General features: G+C 34.5%; 1 protein-coding gene across 1 annotated transcript; it reads left to right on the forward strand.

Moving 5' to 3' along the window:
- Positions 26-8195, forward strand: LOC109832712. The gene is made up of 5 exons (XM_020400116.1): positions 26-320; positions 402-475; positions 6388-6529; positions 6961-7269; positions 7923-8195. Exons 1-5 carry the CDS (start codon positions 195-197, stop codon positions 8193-8195), a joined length of 924 nt encoding a protein of 307 aa, XP_020255705.1. The 5' UTR covers positions 26-194.

The following is an 11795-nucleotide window of genomic DNA, read 5'->3' on the forward strand; positions in this document are numbered from 1 at the left end:
GTTGAGAGAGAGAGAGAGAGAGAAACAACAGCAAAAGCAATAATATATCTATAAATTCAAAAGCGAGAGGAGAGAGAAAGCCCAAATTCAGTCTCACTCTTTTTTGTGCAGCTGCTCCCATTTCTAGAGAGAGAAATTTGAGAAACCCTGGAAAATCATAGAGAGAGAGAGAGAGAGAGAATTCTTGAGAGAGAATGGAGAGGAGCACTCCCGTGAGAAAGCCCCACGCCTCGACTGCCGATCTGCTGACGTGGTCGGAGAATCCGGCCGATCGGGCGGCGGCGGAGTCAGTGACGCCGGCGCCGAGGCGGACGAACAAGGTGAAATTTGTTTTCTAGGGTTCCTATTCTTGGAATGATTAGCTTCTTGTTTCTAAATACGGAATGGATTTTTTTTTTCAGCCTGCGAGTGGGATCACTCCGGTGATGTTTGGAGGTCCGATGAGCGAGGAGGAGGCTGAAAAAGTGCTCAAAAGGTGAGATCCGGAGAAATTTTAAGGGGGTTAGTCAAGTAGGACTCGAAACTAGAGCTGAGGTAATTTAATTTGCGGGACAAATTTTTACAGTGTTAGTCAATTGAACTAGAACTAGGATAAAATTAATACCGTGCTAGAACTTGATAAAAAGTAGAATTGGGATGATGGTAAAAAATTATCCCACTTTTGTAATGTTTATGCAGAAAAGAGAGGGTTCCGGTCTCTCAAATTGTCCAAGTTTTAAATTAGAAGTAGATGGTAAAAAACTAGAACTTTCTTATTTGTTTTTTTATTTTTCATATTTCATTTCTCCATCCTCTTCAAACCACACCGTAAGATTATATCATGTCTCTTCTTACCCTTTTGTTTAATGTTATTTCAATTTTTTTATTAAATATCAGAATTGTATAATTAATTTAAATTAAAATTACGAAATTCAATTTTATTAAAAATTAATTGAAATTGAGAGTCTGGCAGTTCGAAAAAGAAAGAGAAAAGAAGGAAAACTTTGTTTTGTAGATTTTTATTTACAATAATAATTCCAAAAAGTTGAAAATTACAAATTATTATTATAATAATATCTTATAGTCTATCCAATAGTTCTTCAATATTAATTAGCACTAAAGAAAATAATAATTATTAATACAAATAATTTTTAAAATATGTAAATAGTTGTCTTATCATCAAAATGCACAACTTATATGCTTCTTGATTATTGTAAATTATCCCTAATTATACTAACAATTGTCCCACTAAAATATCATGTTTTAAAAAATTACTCCCAATTATCCCGCTAAAATATCCCCCTTCAAAAAAATATCCCATATTTAAAATTGTTCTACTTCTATAAAAAATGTTCCAATTGACTAATATCCCCAAGGGTTTCTCTTTAATTAAATGATGATGTCTCCATGGGTGGATGCATAGTGTGTATTAGGGGTGCGGTTACACCCTTAACATTCTACAAATTACATTTTAATGCCTCTTACAATTAAGATCAGCCCCCCTATAGTTTTAAAATTTTTGCACCCGACTTTGAATTTTCAACCAATTTGCATTTGACATTTACAAACCAGTTGCCTGTTTTCATTCAGCCCATTTGAAATTAGTAGCTCATTTTCATTTATATAAATATATAATTATGGTCCGCCCCTCTAAAAAAATTTCTAGATCTGCTACTAGTGTTTCGACCTAAAGATGTGTTTTTATAACTTGATGATGAATTTGTTGGAGATTGTTACCTTGTTTTATGATCTAGTTATAGCGTATTGATTTGGTGCGCTTAGGAGTTTTGATCAGCAAGTATTTGAGTTTTTATCAAAACATAGACATCTAGGATAGCTACTTTGAAAGCTAGGATCTTTCTTATGGTTTTTATTGTGGTAATCATCTTGGGAAACACAAAATTTCCTGTTCAGTAAGCAGATTTTTTTTTGGGGGTTGCTAAAGTAGTATCTAGTTTTCTTCCCAGTGGAAACAAATTCTTGAACGCTAATGGGTATTAAATAGAGTGGCAATTCATATTAACAGATACATATTTGGATCTACTGTAATATGAAACTGAATTTGGGAATCATAAACCCATTCTGGTTGATATAATTGATAACTGTGAAATTATTAAACTTATGGTTTTTCATTGCTCTCTTTGACGATGTGTCAGACCTTTCAATTGCAGGTGTCACCTTCTTCTAATTGATAATTGATAATTGTAAAATGATTTTTTATGATATTTTTTGCTAAATGTTTATTTTGCACCTATTTACAAAAATATCCATGTTGCACGGATCATAAGTAAATTATTTGTTTTCTGTGAATATTAGTAGGCCTGAGGTTGCATATGCTGCTTGCAGGCTGTGAAAAAATGGGAACACGGAAGGGAGAAAGGAAAATTGAATTTTTTTTGTTATTTTTTTCATTCAATTGCCGTGTACATATAGGTACAGGGAGTTAACTCTGTTACAACAAAACTCTGTTTCAACAACTAAGAAACTTAAAGGATTTGAGCTGTTGTAAATCTAAAACAAATTAACAACTTACAACCTAAAAGATTTGATTGTTAGCCTTATTGATTTTCGTCCAATACTCCCCCTCAACTTGGAGTTAGGATTGAAATGTTAATGACACCCAACTTGCTAAGTAGTCGGCGATAGGCGTCACCTCCAAGTGGTTTGGTAAAAAGGTCGGCTAATGACACCCAACTTGCTAAGTAGTCGGCGATAGGCGTCACCTCCAAGTGGTTTGGTAAAAAGGTCGGCCAGTTGATCGCTAGATCGTAGGTAAGGAGCGATAGGCGTCACCTCCAAGTGGTTTGGTAAAAAGGTCGGCCAGTTGATCGCTAGATCGTAGGTAAGGAGGAGCAAGAAGGCCTGCTTGAATTTTTTTCTCAAACAAAATGACAATCAATGTCAATATGTTTGGTGCGTTCGTGGAAGACAGGATTTTCGGCAATGTGAATAGCATCTTTACTATCACAATGAACTGAAATTGGTTGTGAATGATTAATACTAAGATCCGAGAGAAGATATTTTAACCATTGCAACTCAGAAGTAAGTGCAGCAAGGGAACGATATTCTGCTTTTGCAGATGAACGAGAAACTATTGGTTGTTTCTTGGTTTTCCAAGAAATAGGACTAGATCCTAACATAGTAAAATAACCAATGGTGGAGCGACGAGTAGTAGGACAGCCGACCCAATCAGAATCAGCATATCCAACTAAAGTAAGAGAACTAGATGCAGAAAGAAATAAACCTTTACCAACACTACCTTTAAGATAACGAAGAACACGATTGGCTGCATCTAGATGGGAGGAATATGGAGATTGCATGAATTGACTAAGAGTGTTTACAGCATATTGAATATCAGGTCGTGTTACAGTGAGATATAAAAGACGACCCACAAGTCGACGATAGATTCCTGGATCGGGAAGAAGAGTATCATCTTTTGATCGTAAACAAAGATGTTGCTTTATTGGACAAAAATCAAAGAGACTAACAATCAAATCTTTTAGGTTGTTAGCTGTTAATTTGTTTTAGATTCACAACAGCTCAAATCCTTTTAGTTTCTTAGTTGTTGAAACAGAGTTTTGTTATAACAGAATTAACTTCATGTACCTATATGTACACGGCAATTGAATGAAAGAAATAACAAAAAAAATTCTTCTTCCTTTCTCCCTTTCGTGTTCCTATTTTTTCACATGGTATCAGAGCTTCTTTGACCAATATCATCTTCCAGTCTTCATTTTTTTCTTCACCATGTCTGATGGAAATAGCTCGGTTCTAGATTCTTATGTTATTCATCACTCAGATAGCCCTTCCACCATTCTTGTTACACCTCTATTGACAAGAGACAATTATGGATCATGGAGTCGTGCAGTAACAAGGGCACTTCGTGCAAAAAGCAAACTTGGTTTCGTTGATGGGTCGCTTCCAATTCCTAAGGAGAAAGGAAGAAGATTTTTTTGTTATTTCTTTCATTCAATTACCGTGTACATATAGGTACAGGGAGTTAATTCTGTTACAACAAAACTCTGTTTTAACAACTAAGAAACTAAAAAGATTTGAGCTGTTGTGAATCTAAAACAAATTAACAGCTAACAATCTAAAAGATTTGATTGTTAGTCTCTTTGATTTTCGTCCAATACTCCCCCTCAAGTTGGAGTTAGGATTGAAATGTCAATGACACCCAACTTGCTAAGTAGTCGGCGATAGGCGTCACCTCCAAGTGGTTTGGTAAAAAGGTCGGCCAGTTGATCGCTAGATCGTAGGTAAGGAGCAAGAAGGCTTGTTTGAATTTTTTTCTCGAACAAAATGACAATCAATGTCAACATGTTTGGTGCGTTCGTGGAAGACAGGATTTTCGGCAATGTGAATAGCAGCTTTACTATCACAATGAACTAGAATTGGTTGTGAATGATTAATACCAAGATCCGAGAGAAGATATTTTAACCATTGCAACTCAGAAGTAAGTGCAGCAAGGGAACGATATTCTGCTTTTGCAGATGAACGAGAAACTGTTGGTTGTTTCTTGGTTTTCCAAGAAATAGGACTAGATCCTAACATGATAAAATAACCAGTGGTGGAGCGACGAGTAGTAGGACAGCAGGCGCAATCAGAATCAGCATATCCAACTAAAGTAAGAGAACTAGATGCAGAAAGAAATAAACCTTTACCAACACTACATTTAAGATAACGAAGAACACGATTGGCTGCATTTAGATGGGAGGAATATGGAGATTGCATGAATTGACTAAGAGTGTTTACAGCATATTGAATATCAGGTCGTGTTACAGTGAGATATAAAAGACGACCCACAAGTCGACGATAGATTCCTGGATTGGGAAGAAGAGTATCATCTTTTGGTCGTAAACGAAGATGTTGCTCTATTGGACGAAAATCAAAGAGACTAACAATCAAATCTAGATTTGATTAGGTTGTTAGCTATTAATTTGTTTTAGATTCACAACAGCTCAAATCTTTTTAGTTTCTTAGTTGTTGAAACAAAGTTTTGTTGTAACAGAGTTAACTCTCTGTATCTATATGTACACGACAATTGAATGAAAGAAATAACAAAAAAAATCCTTCTTCCTTTCTCCCTTCCGTGTTCCCATTTTTTCACATGTTGTCAGAGCTCCTCTGACCAATATTATCTTTCAGTCTTCATTTTTTTTTCTTCACCATGTCTAATGAAAATAGCTCGGTTCCAGATTCTTATGCTATTCATCACTCAAATAGCCCTTCCATCATTCTTGTTACACCTCTATTGACAAGAGACAATTATGGATCATGGAGTCGTGCAGTAACAATGGCACTTCGCGCAAAAAACAAACTTGGTTTCGTTGATGGGTCGCTTCCAATTCCCAAGGAGAAAGGAAGAAGATTTTTTTTGGTTATTTCTTTCATTCAATTTCCGTGTACATATAGGTACAGGGAGTTAACTCTGTTACAACAAAACTCTGTTTCAACAACTAAGAAACTAAAAGGATTTAAGCTGTTGTGAATCTAAAATAAATTAACAGCTAAAAACCTAAAAGATTTGATTGTTAGTCTCTTTGATTTTCGTCCAATACAGGCACAATGCTAATTTAAGATAGCCGAAGACAATATTTAACTATTTATTAAGTTTACGCTCACAACAAATATTTTTCTTTATTGAAATTGTAGGGATGGTTATACAAGTATTGAAAAATTGTACAATTTAAAATAATTCTGAGCTAAAACTCTTAAAACATGAAGTACTGTTAAAACTGATGAATATGTTAGGCTGAGTCTTTTTTTCCCTAGATAATTGTCGTACAAGTTCCTCTATTTTTCTGATAGGTTCATGAAGTACTGTTAAAACTGATGAATATGTTAGGCTGTCTTTTTTCCTTAGATAATTGTCGTACGAGTGCCTCTATTTTTCTGATAGGTTCATATATGATGCATGGCACTATGCAATAGAAAAACTTAACGTAAGATAAGTTCCTCAAGTGGATTCTATATTTTTCTTGATGTTCTCAGATGTTTCAAATTATTTATGCTGCGCTGTGATGAACTGTAAAGCAATGTACCTGAGCTCTTTAACATGCAGCCATGTCCTATTTCAACAAAATTACTTCTGTTTAATCCTAATTGCATCTCAGTGGATTCTATATTTTTCTTCAAATAGAAATCCTTTAAATCTTACATTTAAGCTCTAACTATAATGAACCAACCGGAGTAGTATTCTTTTCTTAGAGCAGACGAATTGTGTGCCACTTGAATTGATGGAGAATACTACGCACATAGTTTGCTTTTCCATTGTGGTTTCCAAACAAGATAAAGTTAAAAAAAAGACATTCGAGACTTTGGAGTCGTATGTTCTATATATTTTGTTGATAACTGCATGTAGATTTCTGTCTTTTCTGCTGAACTTTTTGTTTTTTCTGCTTCCAGTGCCAGGAAACCTTGTTCAGGCTCTAAGTTAAGAGAGTTTACTGGCAGTGGTATATTTGCAGCTGACAGTGAAAATGGTGCATCAGAATCTGGTAGTGCTGTGACAAATTCCACTAACAAGACCGGTTTACGCATTTACCAGGTAGACCAGATTAAATAAACCTCAACCTTCCTTTCTCAAGCTGTTCGTTTTGGATGTACTTGGTAAAATTCTTCTATTTCGTCACAATTATAATCTGCTTCCGCCCAATATCTTTTAAAATGCTGTAATCTCATGAAGTTTGAAAAATTCATAAAGCACGTTGATTCAATACTCAAAAGAAAAGGAAAAAAGAGTTTTTTATTTTTTGTTTTATTTATACATTTAGATGATCAGAAGCGCCAAGTCAATCTGGATCAGCAAAGCGCAATAGGAATTGGAAATAATAATTGTTAGATTTGAAATACATTCATAAGTTATAACCATTATGTTATAAGTATGTAATTTCACAAATAGTTGCAATCTAACAAACTTTTAATGAGAGTAATTTTATTTGGTGAGGGACTGAAGCAACCTTTTTTCATGTCCATCAGCAAGCAGTTAATGGAATTAGCCAGATCTCTTTCAGTGCTGATGAGAGTGTTTCACCAAAAAAGCCTACCACATTGACTGAGGTGGCGAAGCAGCGAGAACTAAGTGGAAATCTAGAAAGTGAAGCTGAGGCAAAATTGAAAAAGCAGCTATCTGAAGCGAAGTGCAAAGAGCTTAGTGGGCATGACATCTTTGGTCCTCCACCTGAGGTGCCACCCAGGCCGTTGGCAGCTCGAAATTTAGAGTTGAAGGGACACCTTGACTTTGGAGAATCCCCTCGAAGCGTGCACACATCTGTAAAAGTATCTAATGTGAGTGAGAAGGTGGATGAAGTTATTTTTATTTATATTTTTGTTTCTTAAACTCCATTATAATTAACCTTTTCCCCCCTCTTTTTGATATAGAAACACATTCACTCTACACTTTGTGTGTGCTTGCACATGCAAACATATGTACAAAGACAACACACGAAGTATTGATAAGATGGAATATTTGCATTACGGAGTATTTGTATTATGTGATAGGAAACTCCTTGCACTACACAGGAAGCACATGCATCAATTATTTGTAGGTAGGAAACTTTGCGATTTGAACACACAGGTACGCGTGCTTGGACATGCATGACACAGATCTTCATAAGCATTTACACTTATACATACACTGAATTAAGTATGTTTAATATAGAAAATCCATTTGTTTGTAGGCGACAATGTGACATATGCAAGAAGTAGTTATAAGAGCAAACTTTCCTACAGCCTACGCATTTGCACATAGACAAGATACGCTTGTAAAATAGGATATCTGTTACGTGACATCTTATCACCTCCTTTTAAAATAGAATTCTTCCTTCAGCTTTCTCATTGCATTTCTTCATAAGGTAGACACAAGTTTGAGGCTTTTCTGTCATTTCCTGAAGTCCTAGTGGGTCAAATTTCCTGATATTTAAAAACTTTACTGTAAACAGCCTTCTGGGGGTCCAAGCAACATCAATTTTGGCGAGGTGCCTGAGGTCAAGACGGCCAAAAAGATCCACAACCAGAAATTTCAAGAACTTACTGGCAACAACATCTTCAAAGGCGACTCTCCACCCGGTTCAGTTGAGAAGCCACTGAGTGTTGCTAAGCTTAGGGAGATGAGTGGCAGCGATATATTCGCTGATGGCAAGGCATCAACAAGGGAATACTATGGTGGAGTGCGCCAGCCTCCTGGTGGTGGGAGCAGCATCGCTCTGGTTTAACTTGGCGCCCTTCTTCTAACCTTAGTTTCTTAGATTTGGACCCTGATTCTTCAAGTGATTTCTCTCTCAGCAGCATATATGCTTGAGTTGGTGAGGAACTGTTATTATATAAAAGTGCTTTATCTTTATGTGTCTAGCTTATATGTAGACACGGTGACTGTAGTCTTAGTTTGGTTCTAGGTGACCTATTTGGGCTTGGCTTTCTGTTTGTAGTGACATAACCGGGTTGATTTGGACTTATATATCAATTTGATTTACACTTGTTGGGGTTATGCTGAATGAAGGATTTTAGAGCTGTTACTTTTTGGGGCATTCCACGGTGTTGTGTCTGTAATCTATTATGTAGTTGTACAATAATACGATCTCTTTGCTTGGTTTTAGGTGTTCTGTTTGGCCTTAGCTTTGAGTTCTGGTACAGAACTGCTTGATTTTGGACTTGTGTTCATCAATTTGATTGACAACTGGTTGATTATACAGATTGTTTATGCATACTTAGCCGGTAATTAGTCTCGTTAGATGATCTCTTGCTTCTCTGGAATTTGTACGCTCTTGGGTTTCAAAGAAACATGGAAGGTTTGGGGGGAATAATTAGCATTTACTAGCACTTACCGGTTTGCCTGTGACTCATCCAAAGCTGGACCGGAACTACTCCTAGCTCGGTTCTATACTGAACCAACGGGGTACTGGTCCAAACGGGGTACTGGTTCAAGAAAGAACTAGTTTTAGATCCTCTTTTACGGACTAAAAAAAACCAGCTGAGCAATTTCCCTCCGTTTGCCAAATAAAAATAAGTTCAAAATTGGATCAGATAGAGGCTTGATCTAGTTACTGGACCGGAACTACTCCTAGCCCGGTTCTATACTGAACCAACGGGGTACTGGTTCAAGAAAGAACTAGTTTTAGATCCTCTTTTACGGACTAAAAAAAACCAGCTGAGCAATAGCCCTCCGTTTGCCAAATAAAAATAAGTTCAAAATTGGATTAGATAGAGGCTTGATCTAGTTACTGGTCCAAACGGGGCATTGGTCCAAGAAAGAACTAGTTTTTTTTTTTTTTTTGAAAAGAGAAAGAAATCCTCTTTTACAGACTAAAAAACCAGCTGAGCAATAGCCCTCCGTTAGCCAAACAAAAAGAAGTTCAAAATTGGATCAGATTGAGTCTTGATCTAGTTTAAAGAGCTTGCCATACACACCCGAGTCGGTGTTTGATTTGGCCGCATTTTCCTCTTTACTTCATTTCTCAATTAATTCCCATGTTTTTGTCGCTAGATAGAGCACAACGTTCCTTTAATCAATTGAGAAAAAATTTTATTACAAGAAAAATGTCATTTTGGAACTTTTGATTAGCTTTCTTTCTTGTTAGCTGTCAACTTGACCCGCATGTTACCGCGGCATTTATGTGATAAAATCAAAAAATAATGGTTAAGTATTTTGCTTAGAAAATTCTTTTTTAATTTATGGATAAAAATATTTTTAGGATTTACAATATGGGTAAATTAGCATGAATGAACAAAAACATGGTTTAAGCATTTGGTTTAAAAAAATAAGCTTGTCAATAAAACTATTTTTTGCTTTTGTATCATAGATAAACTACTGCATGAAAATTTTAAAAAATAATAATTTAAGCATTAGAATAATTCTAATGCCTTTCGTAGTTGTGTTGTAGATAAAGCCAAAAATAATAATATTTTAAGCATATTAATATGGAGAAAGCCTAAAAAGAAAGGCTCATTTTTATTTAGAAAAAAATATTAGCTAAAGTATTTGTACAATACTAATGACTCATTACGTACACAAATTAGTATGTAGAAAAAAAGGCTCATTTGATTTAGAAAGAAATATTTTCAAAAAATGGTTGCTCACAATTTCAATAATTTCATATTAGTCCCTCAATTCTCAATAATTGCCTATTAGTCTCTCAGATTCTAAGGGGTCTTACAATTTGGTCACTTAATGATGAAAATAACTCCTAGTTATGATTTCTCTCTTGAAACTCATCTTGCTAAAAAAAATATGATTATTTACACTTGAGCAATCTAAAGTTTACACCTTTTAACTTCAATAACAAAGATTTTTGGCAATTAGATACCCTAAAGTTCACACCTTTTTTACTTTGATACCTCAAAGTTTTTTCTTGACACTTTTGTTAAGACAGTTTATATCTTGTTAACTTTGATACACAAAGTTTTTTATTACACTTTGATACATTAAATCTTTAAGGTATAAAAGTTAAAAATTGTATAAAGGTTAGGATAGCAAAGTGTCAAAAAAAGTTTAGGGTATAAAAGTTAAAAAAAGCATAATTTTGGGGGTATCATAGTGTCAAATAAACTTGTGAATATCAAAGTTTTAAAACAGTGAAAACTTTAGAGTGCCAAATTGCAAACAACTCTTTAAAAATATTAGCTGGTGGTATTTTGGACATTGAGGGGTAAAATTGCAATAAGACTAGGGTTTAACGGAGTAATGAGTAATTATTTAGATTGAGATACTAAGATGAAATTAGTGAAGATTTGAGGGACCAATATCTAAACAACACTATGTATAAATACCCTCTAAAATGCTAAATTGCAAATACACCTTTAAACAATATTAGATGAGAGTATTTTCATCATTGAGGTATCAAATTACAACGACCTTAGAATTTGAGGGACTAATGAGAAATTATTGAGATCTAAGGGGCTAATATGCAACTATTAAGAATTTGAAGAACTAATCAGCAATTACTGAGATTTGAAGGGCTAATATGTAATTATTGAAGATTAGAGGGACTAGTACTAAATAATAACCTTAATTTTTGAAAAAATGGGGTTGCAGAGATTCGAACCTACAATCTTTAGATTGCTTTTGTGGGCTTTAACCGACTAAGACATGCTTTGATCGATTTTTTTTTCACGAAAAGATAATAGAAAATTTATTATTCATTTCCACAATGGCTACAGTACTAACCCCAATACATTAGTATATACAAGCAAAATTGACCCGCACGTTGCCGTGACATTTGCGTGCAAACAATTAAAAATACATTATACACCTATACTCTAAATTAAATAGTAAGTTAAAGCAAAATATATCATCTTACAATGATACAAAACTAAACATATAATTATTTAAAATAATTCTTTTAAGTACGTTAGATCCAAGGCGATCTAGAAAGTGTGTGAGTCTAAAAATAAACGAAGGTAAAACTTTCTGTTTAGAGATATTTTTTTAAGTGAGTGAGTTTAAAAATAAATGAGGCAAAAAGAAAACCCATCTACGGTTTACTATGCTACAACATTAACACGGAAAAACCGAAAATATAACGGTTAAGACATATGGTTATATGTTATACCTGACCATTTAGAAAAAAATAACTATGAATATGAGTGGGCTCAAAAAATGAAGGGGAACTTTGGGCTTAGAGGCAAAAAAATTTATGGATTAAATATTTAATTAAAAAAATATAGTGTAGCTAACTAGTTAAAACAAAAATATAATGACTCATAATGTATATCAAACAGTTGTAATACAAAATAGATTTAAAAATAACTAGTATAGTGCACGTACTTTGCACATGAATGTACATGTTTTAAGTTTTAAATTTTTATGAATAATTAAA

The sequence above is a fragment of the Asparagus officinalis genome, chromosome 3 (genome assembly GCF_001876935.1).
Source record: "Asparagus officinalis chromosome 3, Aspof.V1, whole genome shotgun sequence".
Taxonomy (NCBI): domain Eukaryota; kingdom Viridiplantae; phylum Streptophyta; class Magnoliopsida; order Asparagales; family Asparagaceae; genus Asparagus; species Asparagus officinalis.